The 13,844-nt window shown below is 43.8% G+C and overlaps 1 protein-coding gene across 2 annotated transcripts in view; it reads right to left on the reverse strand.

Annotated features, from left to right (window-relative positions):
- The window catches only part of MRM1 (mitochondrial rRNA methyltransferase 1), a 199,533-nt gene that overhangs the window by 107,384 nt on the left and 78,305 nt on the right, over positions 1–13,844 (reverse strand). For both annotated transcript variants that reach the window (XM_044054562.1, XM_044054561.1), the window contains exon 4: positions 9,353–9,473. In XM_044054562.1, coding sequence (XP_043910497.1) covers positions 9,353–9,473 — 121 coding nt within the window. The remainder of the gene's footprint in view (positions 1–9,352; positions 9,474–13,844) is intronic.

Raw genomic sequence — 13,844 nt, forward strand, 5'->3', positions numbered from 1 at the left:
CAAAATCCTTGTCTTAACATGCTCAGCTAAATTCTGATCCTTCAACCAGGCATGCCTGCGAAGAACAGAACTAGTAGCAGCCACCCTCGAGGAGGCCTGTACAGCATCAAAACCACATTGCAAAGAATGCTTACCCACTTGCTCAGACACATGAACCAAGTCCAGCAACTCTTTACACTCAATACCTTCCGCCAAAGCATCCACCTTAGATTTTAATTGTGAAGGAGATAATTCTGATATTTTAGCATGTGAAACTGACAATTCAACGCTCTCATGGCTAGAGTGGAAGAAGTATACACTTTCTTTCCCCACCTATCCAAGGCCCTTGCCTCTATCAGTGGGAACAGGATTTTTAACCACAGAAGCCTTAACACCTTTAGGCCCTTGAGAAATAGTTTCTGGGTCCGCTCTAGGACTCTTAAACAAATACTTATGAGCTTCGGGCACCCTATAATACCTATCAGGCTTAACAGGAGCAGGAGGCAAAGAGTCAGGATTCAGGGAAGCCTCTGCAAAAACATCTTCCACCACATTCAACACAGGAGGAATAGCTAAGGGCCTATGCTGGGGCAAAAACAAGAATTCCCTAAGCCTTTTCCTGGAATCAGAGTAATCCTGGCCTTCCCATTTAAAGTGCTCCCTCATGGAATGCAGAGTCTCTGAAAATGAGAAATCCTCAGGAGGAGAAGCTGTTGGAGTGGAATCATCCACATCAGAATCAGAATAAGTAGGATACTCCTGCAAGTCTTCCCCAGAAGACTCTGAAGCCTCTGAACACTGTTCAAAACTATCAAACTCCGGTTCCACCCTAGGCCTCTTATCAGGCGGGGGCATAGAACCTCTAATCATAGTAATCAAATCTTCTGCCATTTTAAGCATATGTTTCTTAGGTACAGAACCCGAAATGCTAGGAGAAGCTCCCACTGAAGCTGAACTAGGCCTACCTCTCAAAGAAGTTTTGGCAACAGAAGGAGAGGCTCTAACTACCTTGGGAAGAGAGGGAAGAACAGTAACCTGAGAAGCCCCCTCAGCCTGGCCTACCTCCTGAGAAGGCACATCCTGTAACAGTAAAGTTTCTGCCTGAGACTCCATAGAAACTCCTGGCAAAACCTCTGGCTCCACTGAGCCTTCTAAAGAACCGACGTCCGGGACTGCCGGTTCATCAACCCTAGGCTTTACTGTTTTGTCCTTGCGCTTCTTGGACGAAGCGGCGCCGGAGCATCCGATGGCATTTTATAATTGCAACGCTTCCCAAACACTAACCTGGCACAGTCTAACCTCCTCTTAATAGTGCGTTTGTTAAACCTAGCACAAGAGCGCAACCAACAACGTCGTGCTCAGGCCCTAAACAAGGTATACACAAGGTATGGTAATCCCTATGAGGTATCTGTTTCCCACAAGAAATACAGTTATTCACTTTTCTGACATCCGTAAAATACTGAGGCAAGAAAAACCAAAATGTTCCCCAACGGGTACTTAGCCAACTCTGTTTCGGTCTGAAACTCCGGCTCGAAATATTTCAGAACGCCAACCTGCACTCGCAAAACTGCTTCTGCATCGGACCATGCGGCAAAAAAGACTGAGGATATGACGTCGGTCATGCGCGTTAGTACCCTGACGTACTGACGTCAGTCTAATGCGCCCTGACCGACGTCAGCCTTATACTCTGGTATTCGGGCCGACTGGACGCGGACTATACCCAATAGTAAGGACTGCAGCAATGGAAGACGAAGAACATCAACTAGTTTGCAGTGTCAAGCACAGTCTCCATAGTTGCAAAACTGGATACTCATGAGAGTGATTGATATTCTCACTCCAACTGTCTAATCAATGAAAAGGGTCTGTTGCCATGGATATGAACTTTCCTACTGTCCCTGTTACTAGCTTGGTGTATATAGGCATCCTGAGGCAATGCAGAAATTGCCTCATGTTTACTGACAACCAGTTAATTTTCAAACTGATATGTTATGTGAGAAATGTATTAAACAATGTCACTGGAGGCAAAGTACTCCTAACGTCAATAAGGTTTTCAGTAGTACACACACTGCACCAATCACGCAGAATTCAAAGCAGACATATCAGCCCACATATGCTGAGGCACTTAAATGTAACCTTCCTAAACTACAAAGATCTCCTAGACAAAGTACACGTAAAGTACAGTTTTGAACCTACCATAAATGTAGATGTTCGAGTGTTCACACTGCTGCAGTCATTACACTTGGGTTATCCTGCCGTCAGGCAGTCCCGCAGTCGGCCAGAGTTCCAAAGACTTGGTCCGGCGTCTGTTGCTGTCGCTTCTTCCCTGACGTCAATGCGCCAGGGGTATATAAGATGCATCCAATGCCATTTTCTTCAGTTTTTCTTGCCCCAGATGTCAGGTGCCCCCAGTAGCTAGGCAATACATATTGCTAATAAAAAATATACATATAAAATAAAAACAATACCTTCAGTTACAAGCAAATACACCACAAAGGTTGTATAGGATAGAAAGGTATAGATAAGTCCAGCTAGTTCAGAGGGGATGGAGGGAGGGTAACCTGGACTGCAGCAGTGTGAACACTCGAACATCTACATTTATGGTAGGTACAAAACTGTACTATGTTCATCGTGTTACACTGCTGCAGTCATTACACTTGGGTAGAATCCCAAAGCTAAGGTTGGGTAGCTGGTCTATAAAGAGTTAGGATTGGCTATGAGGCCCTGCAGAACTGCAGTGGCAAATCCTGCTCTGGATTTAGCGTAAAGAGGCAGGTGGTAATGCTTGGTAAAGGTGTGCACTGAACTCCAAGTTGCAGCCTCCAAAATTTCCTTGGTAGGTACTCCTCTGAGAAAGGCTGTTAAAGTGGCTGTTGCCCTGGTGGAATTTGGCCTAATGGTATTTGGGACTGATTTTCCATGCTGTGTGTAGCAGTAACAGATACAGTGTCCTATCCATTTGGATATAGTCTGCTTTGAGATAGCCTTGTCCTGTGATCCTGCAGCATATGCTACAAACAGTTGCTCAGTTTTCCTGAAAGCTTTTGTTTTGTCCAAGTAGAAGCGTAGCTGCCTGTGTATGTCCAAAGAATGCAGAAGTTTCTCCCCTTTATTCTGGGGGTTTGGATAAAAAGTTGGCAAATGGATGGTTTGGTTAAGAGCCACACTAGATATCACCTTTGGCATAAAGGTAGGGTTTGTCCTTAAAGAAACCCTGTCCTGATGAAAAATTATAAAAGGTTCCACTGCCATTAATGCCTGTAGCTCTGAGACTCTTCGTGCTGAAGTTACTGCCAGGAGCAGAGCGGTTTTCCATGATAAAAATTTTACATCGGCTGTGTTGGCTGGCTCAAAAGGTGGTAGGGTCAGTTTTTCCAAAACGAAATTGAGGTCCCAAGTCGGTGTCCGGGGCGGTCTTACGTTTTTAGCCCCTCTGAGGTACTGCTTTAGCAAGGGATGAGAGAATAAAGAAGGATCCGTGTTGTAATGTGCTGAAATGGCAGAGGCGTGGATCTTAATTGATGAGAAGGATAGGCCTCTGCCAGCATCTCAATTAAGTATTGTAAAATCTGAGGAATGTTTGGAACAAGAGGGTCAAGGTTTTGAGCCTGGTTCCAGGCGCAGAATCTCTTCCATTTTTCTGAGTAAGCTTTCCTGGTGCTAGGCCTCCTGGCCTCCAAAATGACATCCATAACAGCTTTAGAGAGAGGTGTTGCCTGTTTGGCTAATATATCTGCCATGCAGCTAGGTTTAGGGTTTTGAGCTGACCGTGCAGGATCTGATTGTTTTGTTGAGTCAGAAGGTGTGGAATTTGTGTTTTTTCAGTATGGAGGTCGTCGGTTGATCCGACGGCATGGTATAATTAAACCTTGGGCCAAAGTAGTGCAAAGCAAAATCTAAACGTCTTTTTATAGTGCGTTTGTTAAATCTAGCACAAAACCAAAAACTAGTGACATTGTGATCAGGGCCTAGGCATGGAATACAGTAAGAGTGGAAGTCCTTATGAGGTATTTGCTTCCCACAAGAAATACAATTATTAACTTTTTCTGACATCGGTCTGAGGCAAGAAAAAAGTTTCCCCAATGGGGTACTTAGCTTTATTGAAGACTTCGGATCTGAAATTCGACTTCGAAAATCTCAGGAGTCGGCCGACCGGTACTTGCGAACTGCTTCTGCTTCAGGCACCACTCGGCAAGAAAGACTGAAGAAAATGGCGTCGGATGCATCTTATATACCCCTGGCGCACTGACGTCAGGGAAGAAGCGACAGCAACCGATGCCAGACCAAGACTTTGGAACTCTGGCTGACTGTGGCACCACCTGACGGCAGTATAACCCAAGTGTAATGACTGCAGCAGTGTAACACGATGAACATCAAATACCCTTAGCAGCCTCAAATGCATTCTTTCAAAACAACACCCACATCAACACATACAGCTAAATCTCAATCAGCCTCAACCTCTAAACCCATAAGGCAAGCCACCACACAATCCAACATTCTACTCATTGGAGACTACATCAAGAGACACACTGATGTCCCTCTCACCAGGCTGAGTAAGGAGAAAGTCATGGTTCACTTGCTTATCAGGGGCTAGGATCCATCACATTATGCACACCCTTGGGCCATTGGACCACAATTCCCAATATGACTCAGTCATATTCCATGTGGGAGTAAATGACCTGAGACATACCTCCCTAAACAATATGAAGAGAGACATCATGGAGCTCTCGGAATGTGTGCCTCAGGCTGGTGAGCCTAGCATTGAGCAGCATTTTACCTTCTGCAAGGATGATGCCATAATACGAACAAAAGACGATTGACTTTAACAACTGGCTTAATTTCTGGTGTCATTCTAAGGGGGTGCAACATCTGTCAGCATGGAAGGAGATGGTCAACAGACCACGCTGCTTTGCCATGGATTGTCTGCACCTCTCCCTTCTAGGCTTTCAAATATTAGCTAAAACATTGTCTTCCCCCATAGTGCCTTTTTTTAAGCAATGATAAACTGTAAGTACTTCTGACATAGGAAATCAAAACCAAGAAAATATGAAGGTATTACTGCTCAATGCTAGCTGGCTAAACAAAAAACTCCACTCCCTAGAAGCTCCTTTACCCTGGAAAATGCTGATGTCTGTGCAGTCACTGAGACATGGCTTAAAGCCACGAAGAGCACACCAACAGTGCAAGGTTATAATGCCTTCCAAACATTTAGGCCAGCTACTTCACAGGCAGGTACTAACGGTGGAGGTGTCTCTATTTACATCAAAAATGGATATACTTCAAAGGTGGTCAAACAGGACAATGCACTTTAGCTGCTCCATGTTCAGATCACCAAAGACAAAATCCAACACCACTTCCTTACAAGCTACAAGTCCCCGTCTATGGCCCAGGAAACCCATACCATGTATTTACACTCATTAGAAATACTAACCATCCAACCCAATACCATATTCATGGGTGACTTTAATTACACCACAATTAACTGGGAATCCTATATGGCACAAATGTGCATGCAGAGAAATTCCTGGATTTTGTAAACACAAACTCCTTACAACAGATAGTCAGCACACCAACCAGTGGTGCAACCAAACTGGATCTGGTCCTCACTAATAAAAGAGAATGCTGCACACCCCCCAACTGTAATGCCTTTCCTGGTAAGGTGAGACCACAAAATGGACTCCTTTGAAGTAAAAACAAAACCTGGACTGCCCAGCTAAACCTGGAATATTCAGGAACTATTCTAAGGCTAACCTCCTGTTATTAAGTGAGAACCTGGCAAAATTTCATGCCCCCATAAACTCTGAGAACACTGCTGCCTATGCAAAACTGTTCACTGAAACCCTGTAGAACCATGTTAATAGCTGCACAGACGCAGATGTACCCACCAGGAAGAAGTACAGAACTAACTCAAAAAACAAGCCACTCTGGTGGAATCAAAGAATCAATAGACTGTACAACAGGAGGAAGAAAATCATGACAAAAATTAGGAGGTGAAGCATCCATCAGGATAAAAGCACTCTCATCAAACTAAACAAACAACGTTGAGGACAAATAAAGTCTACCAAAGCCAAATGTGAGAAGTTTGGCCTCCCAGGCCAAGGACAACCACAAAGAATTTCTTAGCTATGTCCGTAACCTCAAAGACACCACACAATTGTGTGCAAAGCTCATTTCTAAATGGAACCACCTATACTGAGCCAGAAGATATAGCAGACCTCATGGCTGATAAATTCAGATCCAATTTTACCTCGCTCCCACCCCCTCAACCTTCCCTCAGGAAATATCATCAATATAACTCCTCCTACTATCACTAGGGAACAAGTCCTTAATGCTCTCTTCAAGACCAAGAACACTCTATCAATGGGCCCAGATAATATAGCAGGATGCCATCTAAACAGCATGAAACATAACCTGTCAGGGGCCTCTGGAATTACTATTTAACTGTAGCCTCCAAACAGGCTTCGTGTCTCACAAATGGAAACAGGCGACAGTCATCCATCTGCAGAAAGGTGGGCCATCTACAGACTATGGAAACTACAGACCCATAGGTCTCACTAGTCTTATATGTAAAGCCATGGAAAGAATTATCATGGAGATGATCAACAGAGATATAGTAAACCTCTAAACATTGAACCCAACCAAGTTTGGTTTTGTCAAGGGCAAAACATGCCTACTCAACTTGGTAGACCTCTTTGAGAAGGTCACTAAAGCAATGGATGAGGGCAAAATCGTTCACACTACCTACCTTGACCTGGCCAAGACATATGACACAATTCCCCACTTGGGCATTGTTGACAAACTCAAGAAGTTAGGTACAAACCCTTATGTCATCTGGTGGCTAGCCAACTGGTTCACAGACAGGACCCAGGAAGTAAGAATTGGGGAGTCCATGTCTACAAAAAGGCCAGTCACAAGTGCAGTCCCTTGGGGATTAGTCCTTGGACCACTCCTTTTTGGCATTTACTTCTCAGAAGCAAGCTTATATCAGTGGTCTCTGGCTGACAAAATTTGCAAATGATTGCAAATTGGGAGCTGTCACTGAATCTCACAATGACACAAATGTTCTCCAGGAGGAGCTGAAACAACTGGTGTCAGAGTTATGTACTAAAACTAAATGCCAAGAAATGCATAACAGTATCCTTTGGGAAGTCATTCATCCCTGGTAACTATCATACTGACAACATACCCCTTAGATATGAGGCAGTAGTCAGGGACGTAGGGACACACAAAGATGGTAATCTAGCCTTTGACCATCACGTGTCTACAGTGGTGAGGAAATCATTCTATGCTGCACAATTTATAAACAAAGGTATGGCATCTAAGTACAAGGAAGTCATTGTTCCACTGTATTTGGCATTCATCAGACATATCATTGAATACAATGCCCCTTTAGGTATGCACCTAATCAAGCATATCCAACAATTGGAACATCCACAGAGATTCCTCACTAAAAAAATACAGGGTGTAAGTAAAATATCCTAGGCAGACCACCTCAAGGCCCTGTCCCCATATTCTGTCTCCTACAGGCTTTTGAGGGAAGATTTATGCCTGGCATACAAGGCACTGTCAGATCCCACTCTGATGGACCTCCTGCATATCCACAAAACAAACAGCACAAGAATTTCCCATTCTAAAGACTTAAACCTTGCCTAGAACCTGCTGAAGCAATAGGTATGTATCCCAGAGACTACCCATCTATGGAACAGGCTCCCCATCCATGTGAAGCAGAGTTCCTCCCTAACCCAATTCAAGTGCAACTTGGACAATTAGATGGGAAACCAGAAATTCATCCCTGGTTTGGCATCCATGTCTCTAATGGACACGGATAAACTGTAACTGGTTCATCTCCCAGGCCCATGCTTATACTTATCCAGGGTATGAGAACTTGTCAAGAGATTTGGGATTCATGGCTAGGTTTAAAAAGGACCCTGTGCTCATCAGCCTAGTAACCTATGAATCTACGAATGGATATGTCTGATTCCAAGACGACAGCAGAGAACCCTTTCTAGGTCTCTTAAGCTTTTTCTTTGGTGGGAGGCCTCGTCCGGACCTTCCGACATAGTGGACTGGGACAAGCTTTTAAAACATTGGGTCTCAAGAAAGGTATTAAGATTGGACAGCCTAGACCAGAGGTCTTTCGGAATGAACAATTGGCAGACAGAGCATTTACAGAAGTGTTCCGAGACCTACACAAAAAAGGCACTTGGTGTGCAAGTCTTTGTATGGAATTTGTCTCCCACACTCACACTTACCCCTTCTAGCTGACATCTAACAATTATAAGGAAAACAGACAAGAAAATAGAAGGTTCCCCAGTGGGGCACTTAACTGATCAGACGAGTGAAACTACAGTACCTAGCGACTAAATGACTACAGTCCATCAAGTACAATGACCTACATTCGGGCTGGTGGCAAGATAGTCTGAAGATCTTGTATGTACATCCGCTTTTATACACCCGACACCTCCGAGCTGAGGTCATCACCCAGACATACAAAGGTAAAGCTTCGGTACACCGGCCAGATGTCAGTGAGCTACAACCCATCTGAAAAGAATACTGCAACAGTGACATGGTCAGGACATCTTAATATCACAAGTAGGAAAAAGGCATAAGGAAGCTAGTATTTTTGAATCAAAAAATATAAACTGTTTATGGTTAAGTTCAGCTTTCAAAAATGACTGTTTATGGTTAAGCTGTGTTCATACCTGCATAAATTCAAAGCGAAGTGAAAAAAAAAAGACCTGTTTGCGCTGCTACTTTAACCTGTCAAAAGTGAAGAGCATCTAGAAACTAATTGGATTTGCAGCTCTATATGCATTTCTTAGACATGAAATTAATTTCCTTAAAGTCTCTGCTCTTGCAGGTTTTAACAACATACATTAATTTGAAATGGTTCAACACGAGCCCTTCCCTTAACATGTTCAGTAACACGACAGAGTTATTAATGTACCTTAAAACAACTGTTGCACCAACAAACAGCACTTCCTGCACAGATCAACAATAAAGTATGGCGCACTTACATATGTTTCAGTATCACTGTCACCGATCTCTTAGAATATCCCACATACTGCTTCAAAATGCACTTTTAGAGCTACACCATAAATGGACTTCTACAGGATGCAACAAAAGAGCACCTCTCTCTAATAAACTAATTCTTCTCTATCAAAGCAAACCAGTTTCTAATGTTTTCATAACATGTAATCAGGTTGTGGCTAAAATAAATCACTAAAATAATGGATATTAACCTTAAAATAAATAAAAATATCAACAGTTCAACATAATGGGGAAAGAACTACTGCAGAGCTTCAAAATTAAAGCTCCTAGTGTGAACTTGAGTACATGCACACATATACATATCATCAGATATGATATACAATACCCAATACAAGGATGGTAGATTTGGTCAATCGAAAAGTTGTGCAAGGAATGATGGGTACTTCACATTCCTCCAAAGTTTTGCCAACTGTTCCTACAACTTGCCAACCTTGCTCTTTTTTAGTCTGCAAGAGAGGGGAAAAAATCATCACCACTTTAAATATCCACAGACTTAATGCATTCATTGATTTATTACAACAAGACTCATGAAAAATATAGTTTTATGTTTTGGAATGAGCTAAATTTTTTTCCCGAAGGGCAGCTGTATCCCCATGCTCTCAAACAAGAAAATATAATTAGGTCTGGCAAAGCAGCAAAATCTCAGAAACCAGAAACTGTATTTTAAAGTTATGCCTTTATTTATTGGTTAACCAGGTAGGTTTGCTGGTCAACAGGACTCTTTCAGGCAGTACTAGGGCCAGCTGAAACTAGCAGTAAGACACAATATCAGAAAAAGTACACTGTTAACAGAACATGTAATATAATAGTGACAATACAATTAAAGTCAATCTGACTGCATAGTATTAACTGTAAAGAAAGTCTGATTGAAGAGAAATACTTACAGCAAAGTGGTGGTAAACACCAAAACAGATAAGTGTGTGTGTGTGGGGGGGCAGTTTTAGTAGAAAGATGGAATACAGTGGGATAGGTGGACTTGGGGATAAGGCAAATATGACCTTGAGGTGGAGATAAGGTAAGGGGAGAAAGGTGGTCGGCTGAAAATGAGACTGGATTGTGTAAACAGGAAAGAATAAGACAAAAGTTATTAGTAAAAGAGGAGCGACAGAAGGAGATCAGAGCATGTGAATCGGTAAGATGCTGATGGAAAGGGAAAGGCTACAGACATGTGAGTAACTGGTTGAAGGTCTATGTCCTATGCATAAAAGAGGTCAAAGAAAGTACAGTTGTGTACACTTACCATAAATGTAGATGTTCGAGTGTATTCACTGTTGCAGTCATTACATTTGGGTTATCTGCTTGCAGGTAGCCCTCAGCCGGCCTATTATCAAAGTCTTGGGTCTTGCATCGGTTACTGTCTCTTCTTCCATGACGTCAGGTAGTCAGGGGTATAAAGCATGCAGCCGACGCCATTACATCAGTTTTTCTTGCCCCAGATGTCAGGGGCCCCAATAATGGGAAGCAATTATATACAAGGTTACACCTTCAACAAAAAACAAATACACCAGAAAGCTTAAATACAGTAAACAAGAAGATAGGTATAGCCAATAGAAGTCAGGGGGCTGGAGGGAGGGTAACCAGGACTGCAACAGTGAATACACTTGAACATCTACATTTATGGTAAGTGTACACAACTGTACTATGTTCTTCGTGTTTCACTGTTACAGTCATTACATTTGGGTAGATTCCCAAAGCTAAGGAAGGGAGGAGGTAGTTAAAGAGCATTAGGACCAGATATTAGGCCCTGCAAGACTGCAGTGGCAAAACCAGCTCTGGATTTATAAAAAATAGGCAAGTGGTAATGCTTGCTGAAGGTATAAACAGAACTCCAGGTAGCAGCTTCCCTGGTAGGAACACCTCTGAGAAAGGCTGTTGAAGCAGATGCAGCCCTGGTGGAATGTGATCTTATCCCCTTGTGGGGTAGGTTTTCCATGGTGCTTATAGCAGAAGTGAATACAATGGCCTATCCACTTTGAAATGGTTTGATTTGAAATGGCCTTCCCTGAAATTGTTTGATTTGAAATGGCCTTCCCCTCTGCCCCTGCAGCAAAGGCAACTAGCAGCTGTTCAGTTTTCCTGAGAGGCTTAGTCCTGTCCAAATAAAATCTAAGTTGTCTGTGCACGTCCAAAGAGTGCAGTATTCATTCTCCTTTGTTCTGTGGATTAGAAAAGAAGGTTAGCAAATGAATGGACTGATTAATGGCCACACTGGATACCACCTTGGGCATAAAGGAAGGATTGGTCCTTAGAGACACCCTGTCTGCATGGAAGATGATGAAGGGCTCCACTGCCATGAGGGCCTGTAATTCAGACACTCTTCTTGCTGAAATGATGGCTAGAAGGAAGCCTGTTTTCCAAGAAAGGAATTGCAACTCTGCAGTTGCAGCTGGCTCAAAGGAGGTAGAGTGAGCTTTTCCAATACAAAGTTAAGGTCCCAGGCTGGGGTAGGGGCTCTCCTGGGTGGTCTTAAATTTTTGGCCCCTCTGAGGAATTGCTTCAGCAGGGGGTGAGAGAAGAGGGGTGGCTTAGTATTATAATGTGCTGAAATAGCCGAGACATGAATTTTAATAGGGGAGAAGGAAAGGTCCTTGTGAAGCATCTCTGTTAAGTACTGAAGAATATGTGGTAAGCTGTTGTGCCCATCCCCTGAGTTTGGCTCCAGGAACAGTATATTTTCCACTTTTCAACATAGGATTTCCTAGTACTAGGCCTCCTTCCCTCCAGAATGACATCCAGCACTTGCTTACTGAGGGATGGTATTGGAGAGCTCAGGTAATTAACCAGGCTGCAAGGTTAAGGGTTTGAAGTTGGGGGTGCAAAATCTGGCCCTCCTGCTGGGACAGCAGGAAAGGGGTCTGAGGCAAGTGCCATGGTTCCAGCAGTGGCATACTACGCAAGAGGGGGTACCAGTGTTGGCGTGGCCAGTCCGGTGCAATGAGTATTATCCTTGGTTTGTCCCGTTTGATCTTTAGTAGAACTTTCGAGAGGAGAGGTAGAGGGGGAAAGGCATAAACTGAGAGGCTTTCCCAGGTGAAGAACAGGGCATCCACTTTCCAAGCTCGTCTGTGGGGAGTCCCTGTGCAGAATTTGCCCAATTGGTAGTCCTGAGGGGAGGCAAACAGGCCCATCTCTGGGCTCCCCCATTTGTTACTCAAAATGTTGAATATCTTTGGTTCCAGTTTCCACTCGTGTGGGTTCATGAGATTTCTGCTTAAGTCGTCTGCCAGTGAATTTAGCTTGCCTGGAAGGAATTGAGCTTGTAGGTGCACTTGGTAGCTCAAGGCTGTGTTCCACAGAGCCATGGCTAGTCTGCAGAGAGGGTACGAGTGGGTTCCTCCCTGCTTGTTTATGTACCACATAACAGGTGCTGTTGTCTGTCTTTACCAATAATTGTCCTGGATGAATGTGACAGAGAATTCTGTACAGCTAACACTTCCTTTTGATTGATATGCAGGTGCATTTGACTCGGGTTCCATTTGCCCTGAATGCACTGCACTGCCAAGTGAGCCCCCCCCCATGCATAGTCTGATGCGTCTGTTGTTAGGGTTTGGGCGGCAGGGGGTAGAGTGAATGGCAGTCCCTTGTTGTGGTAACAGGCCTCTGCCCACCAAAGGAACTCTGTCTTTATACAAGGAATGATTGGAATCACTGATTCCAGGTCCTGAGAATGTTGACACCATAGGCTTTTTAGATGCCATTGTAGTTTCCTCATATGCAGTCTTGCATATGGAATTAGTAGGATGCAAGAGGCCATGAACCCCAGGGCTTGTAGCATTTTCCTTGCAGACAGCTGGGTCTTTGTGGCCAGTAGTTTGAAGTAGGCTGTCAAATAAACTTGTTTCTCTGGTGTGAGGCAGGCCATTTAGGAAGTTGTGTTCAAGCTTGCTCCCAGGAAAACAATTTGTTGGCAGGGTACTAGGTGAGACTTCTTTTCGTTTAAGGTGTACCCCAGTGAGGTTAGCAGTTTCTTTACAAATGACAGATGATTCAATAGTGTGTCCTGGCTTTCTGCCTGAATTAGACAATTGTCCAGGTATGGGTATATTTGAATATTTCTTTGCCTGCAGAATGCAATGACTGGAGCTAGGCACTTTGTAAATACCCTGTGCACAGTAGATAAGCCAAAGGGCAGTGCAGAGAATTGATAGTGCATGTAGCCTGCTCTGAAGTATAGGTATTTTCTGCAAGATTCCCTTATTGGGATGTGCAGGTAAGCTTCAAGTCCAATGTTGCCAACCAGGCATTTTTGCCTAGCATGGGAAGCAGCTGATGAAGAGTTAGCATTTTGAATTCTGTGATTACCAAAAAGGTGTTTAGGATACACAGGTCCAGGATAGGATGCCAGGAGTTGTCTTTTCTGGGTACCAGGAAAAGTCTGGAGTAAAAACCTTGTCCCCATTCCTCTGCTGGGACAGGCTGAATAGCCCTGATACTTATAGAGAGAACCTGCTGTTGAGCCTCTGCCCACTGACTTGGGGGTAGGTCTGGCCAACCATTTGGGGTTGGTAAGGTGTGGAAGTGGAATCTGTATACTATATTTAAAACCCATTTGTCTTGGGTAAGGAGTTCCCAGTTTTTTGCATGCAGGGCGATCTTTTCCCCTAAAGGAGCAGTCAGTTGAGCAGGGCTTGGAAGGTTTAAGGTTAAGTCATTGTGACAGTTTACCATAGGGGGGTGTCTTACTACTTCCAGTCTTGGAAGTGGGAGCCCCCCCACTGCTTAGGTCTGCGAGTACCTTGAGACCATAGCCTAGGTGGTCTGCTGGTCCTAGGTTTGGACTGAGAAGGCCTGGAAGAGACAGGAAAGGACCAATTCTT

This window comes from Protopterus annectens, chromosome 13.part0, assembly GCF_019279795.1.
Source record: "Protopterus annectens isolate FY-2018-M chromosome 13.part0, PAN1.0, whole genome shotgun sequence".
Taxonomy (NCBI): domain Eukaryota; kingdom Metazoa; phylum Chordata; order Ceratodontiformes; family Protopteridae; genus Protopterus; species Protopterus annectens.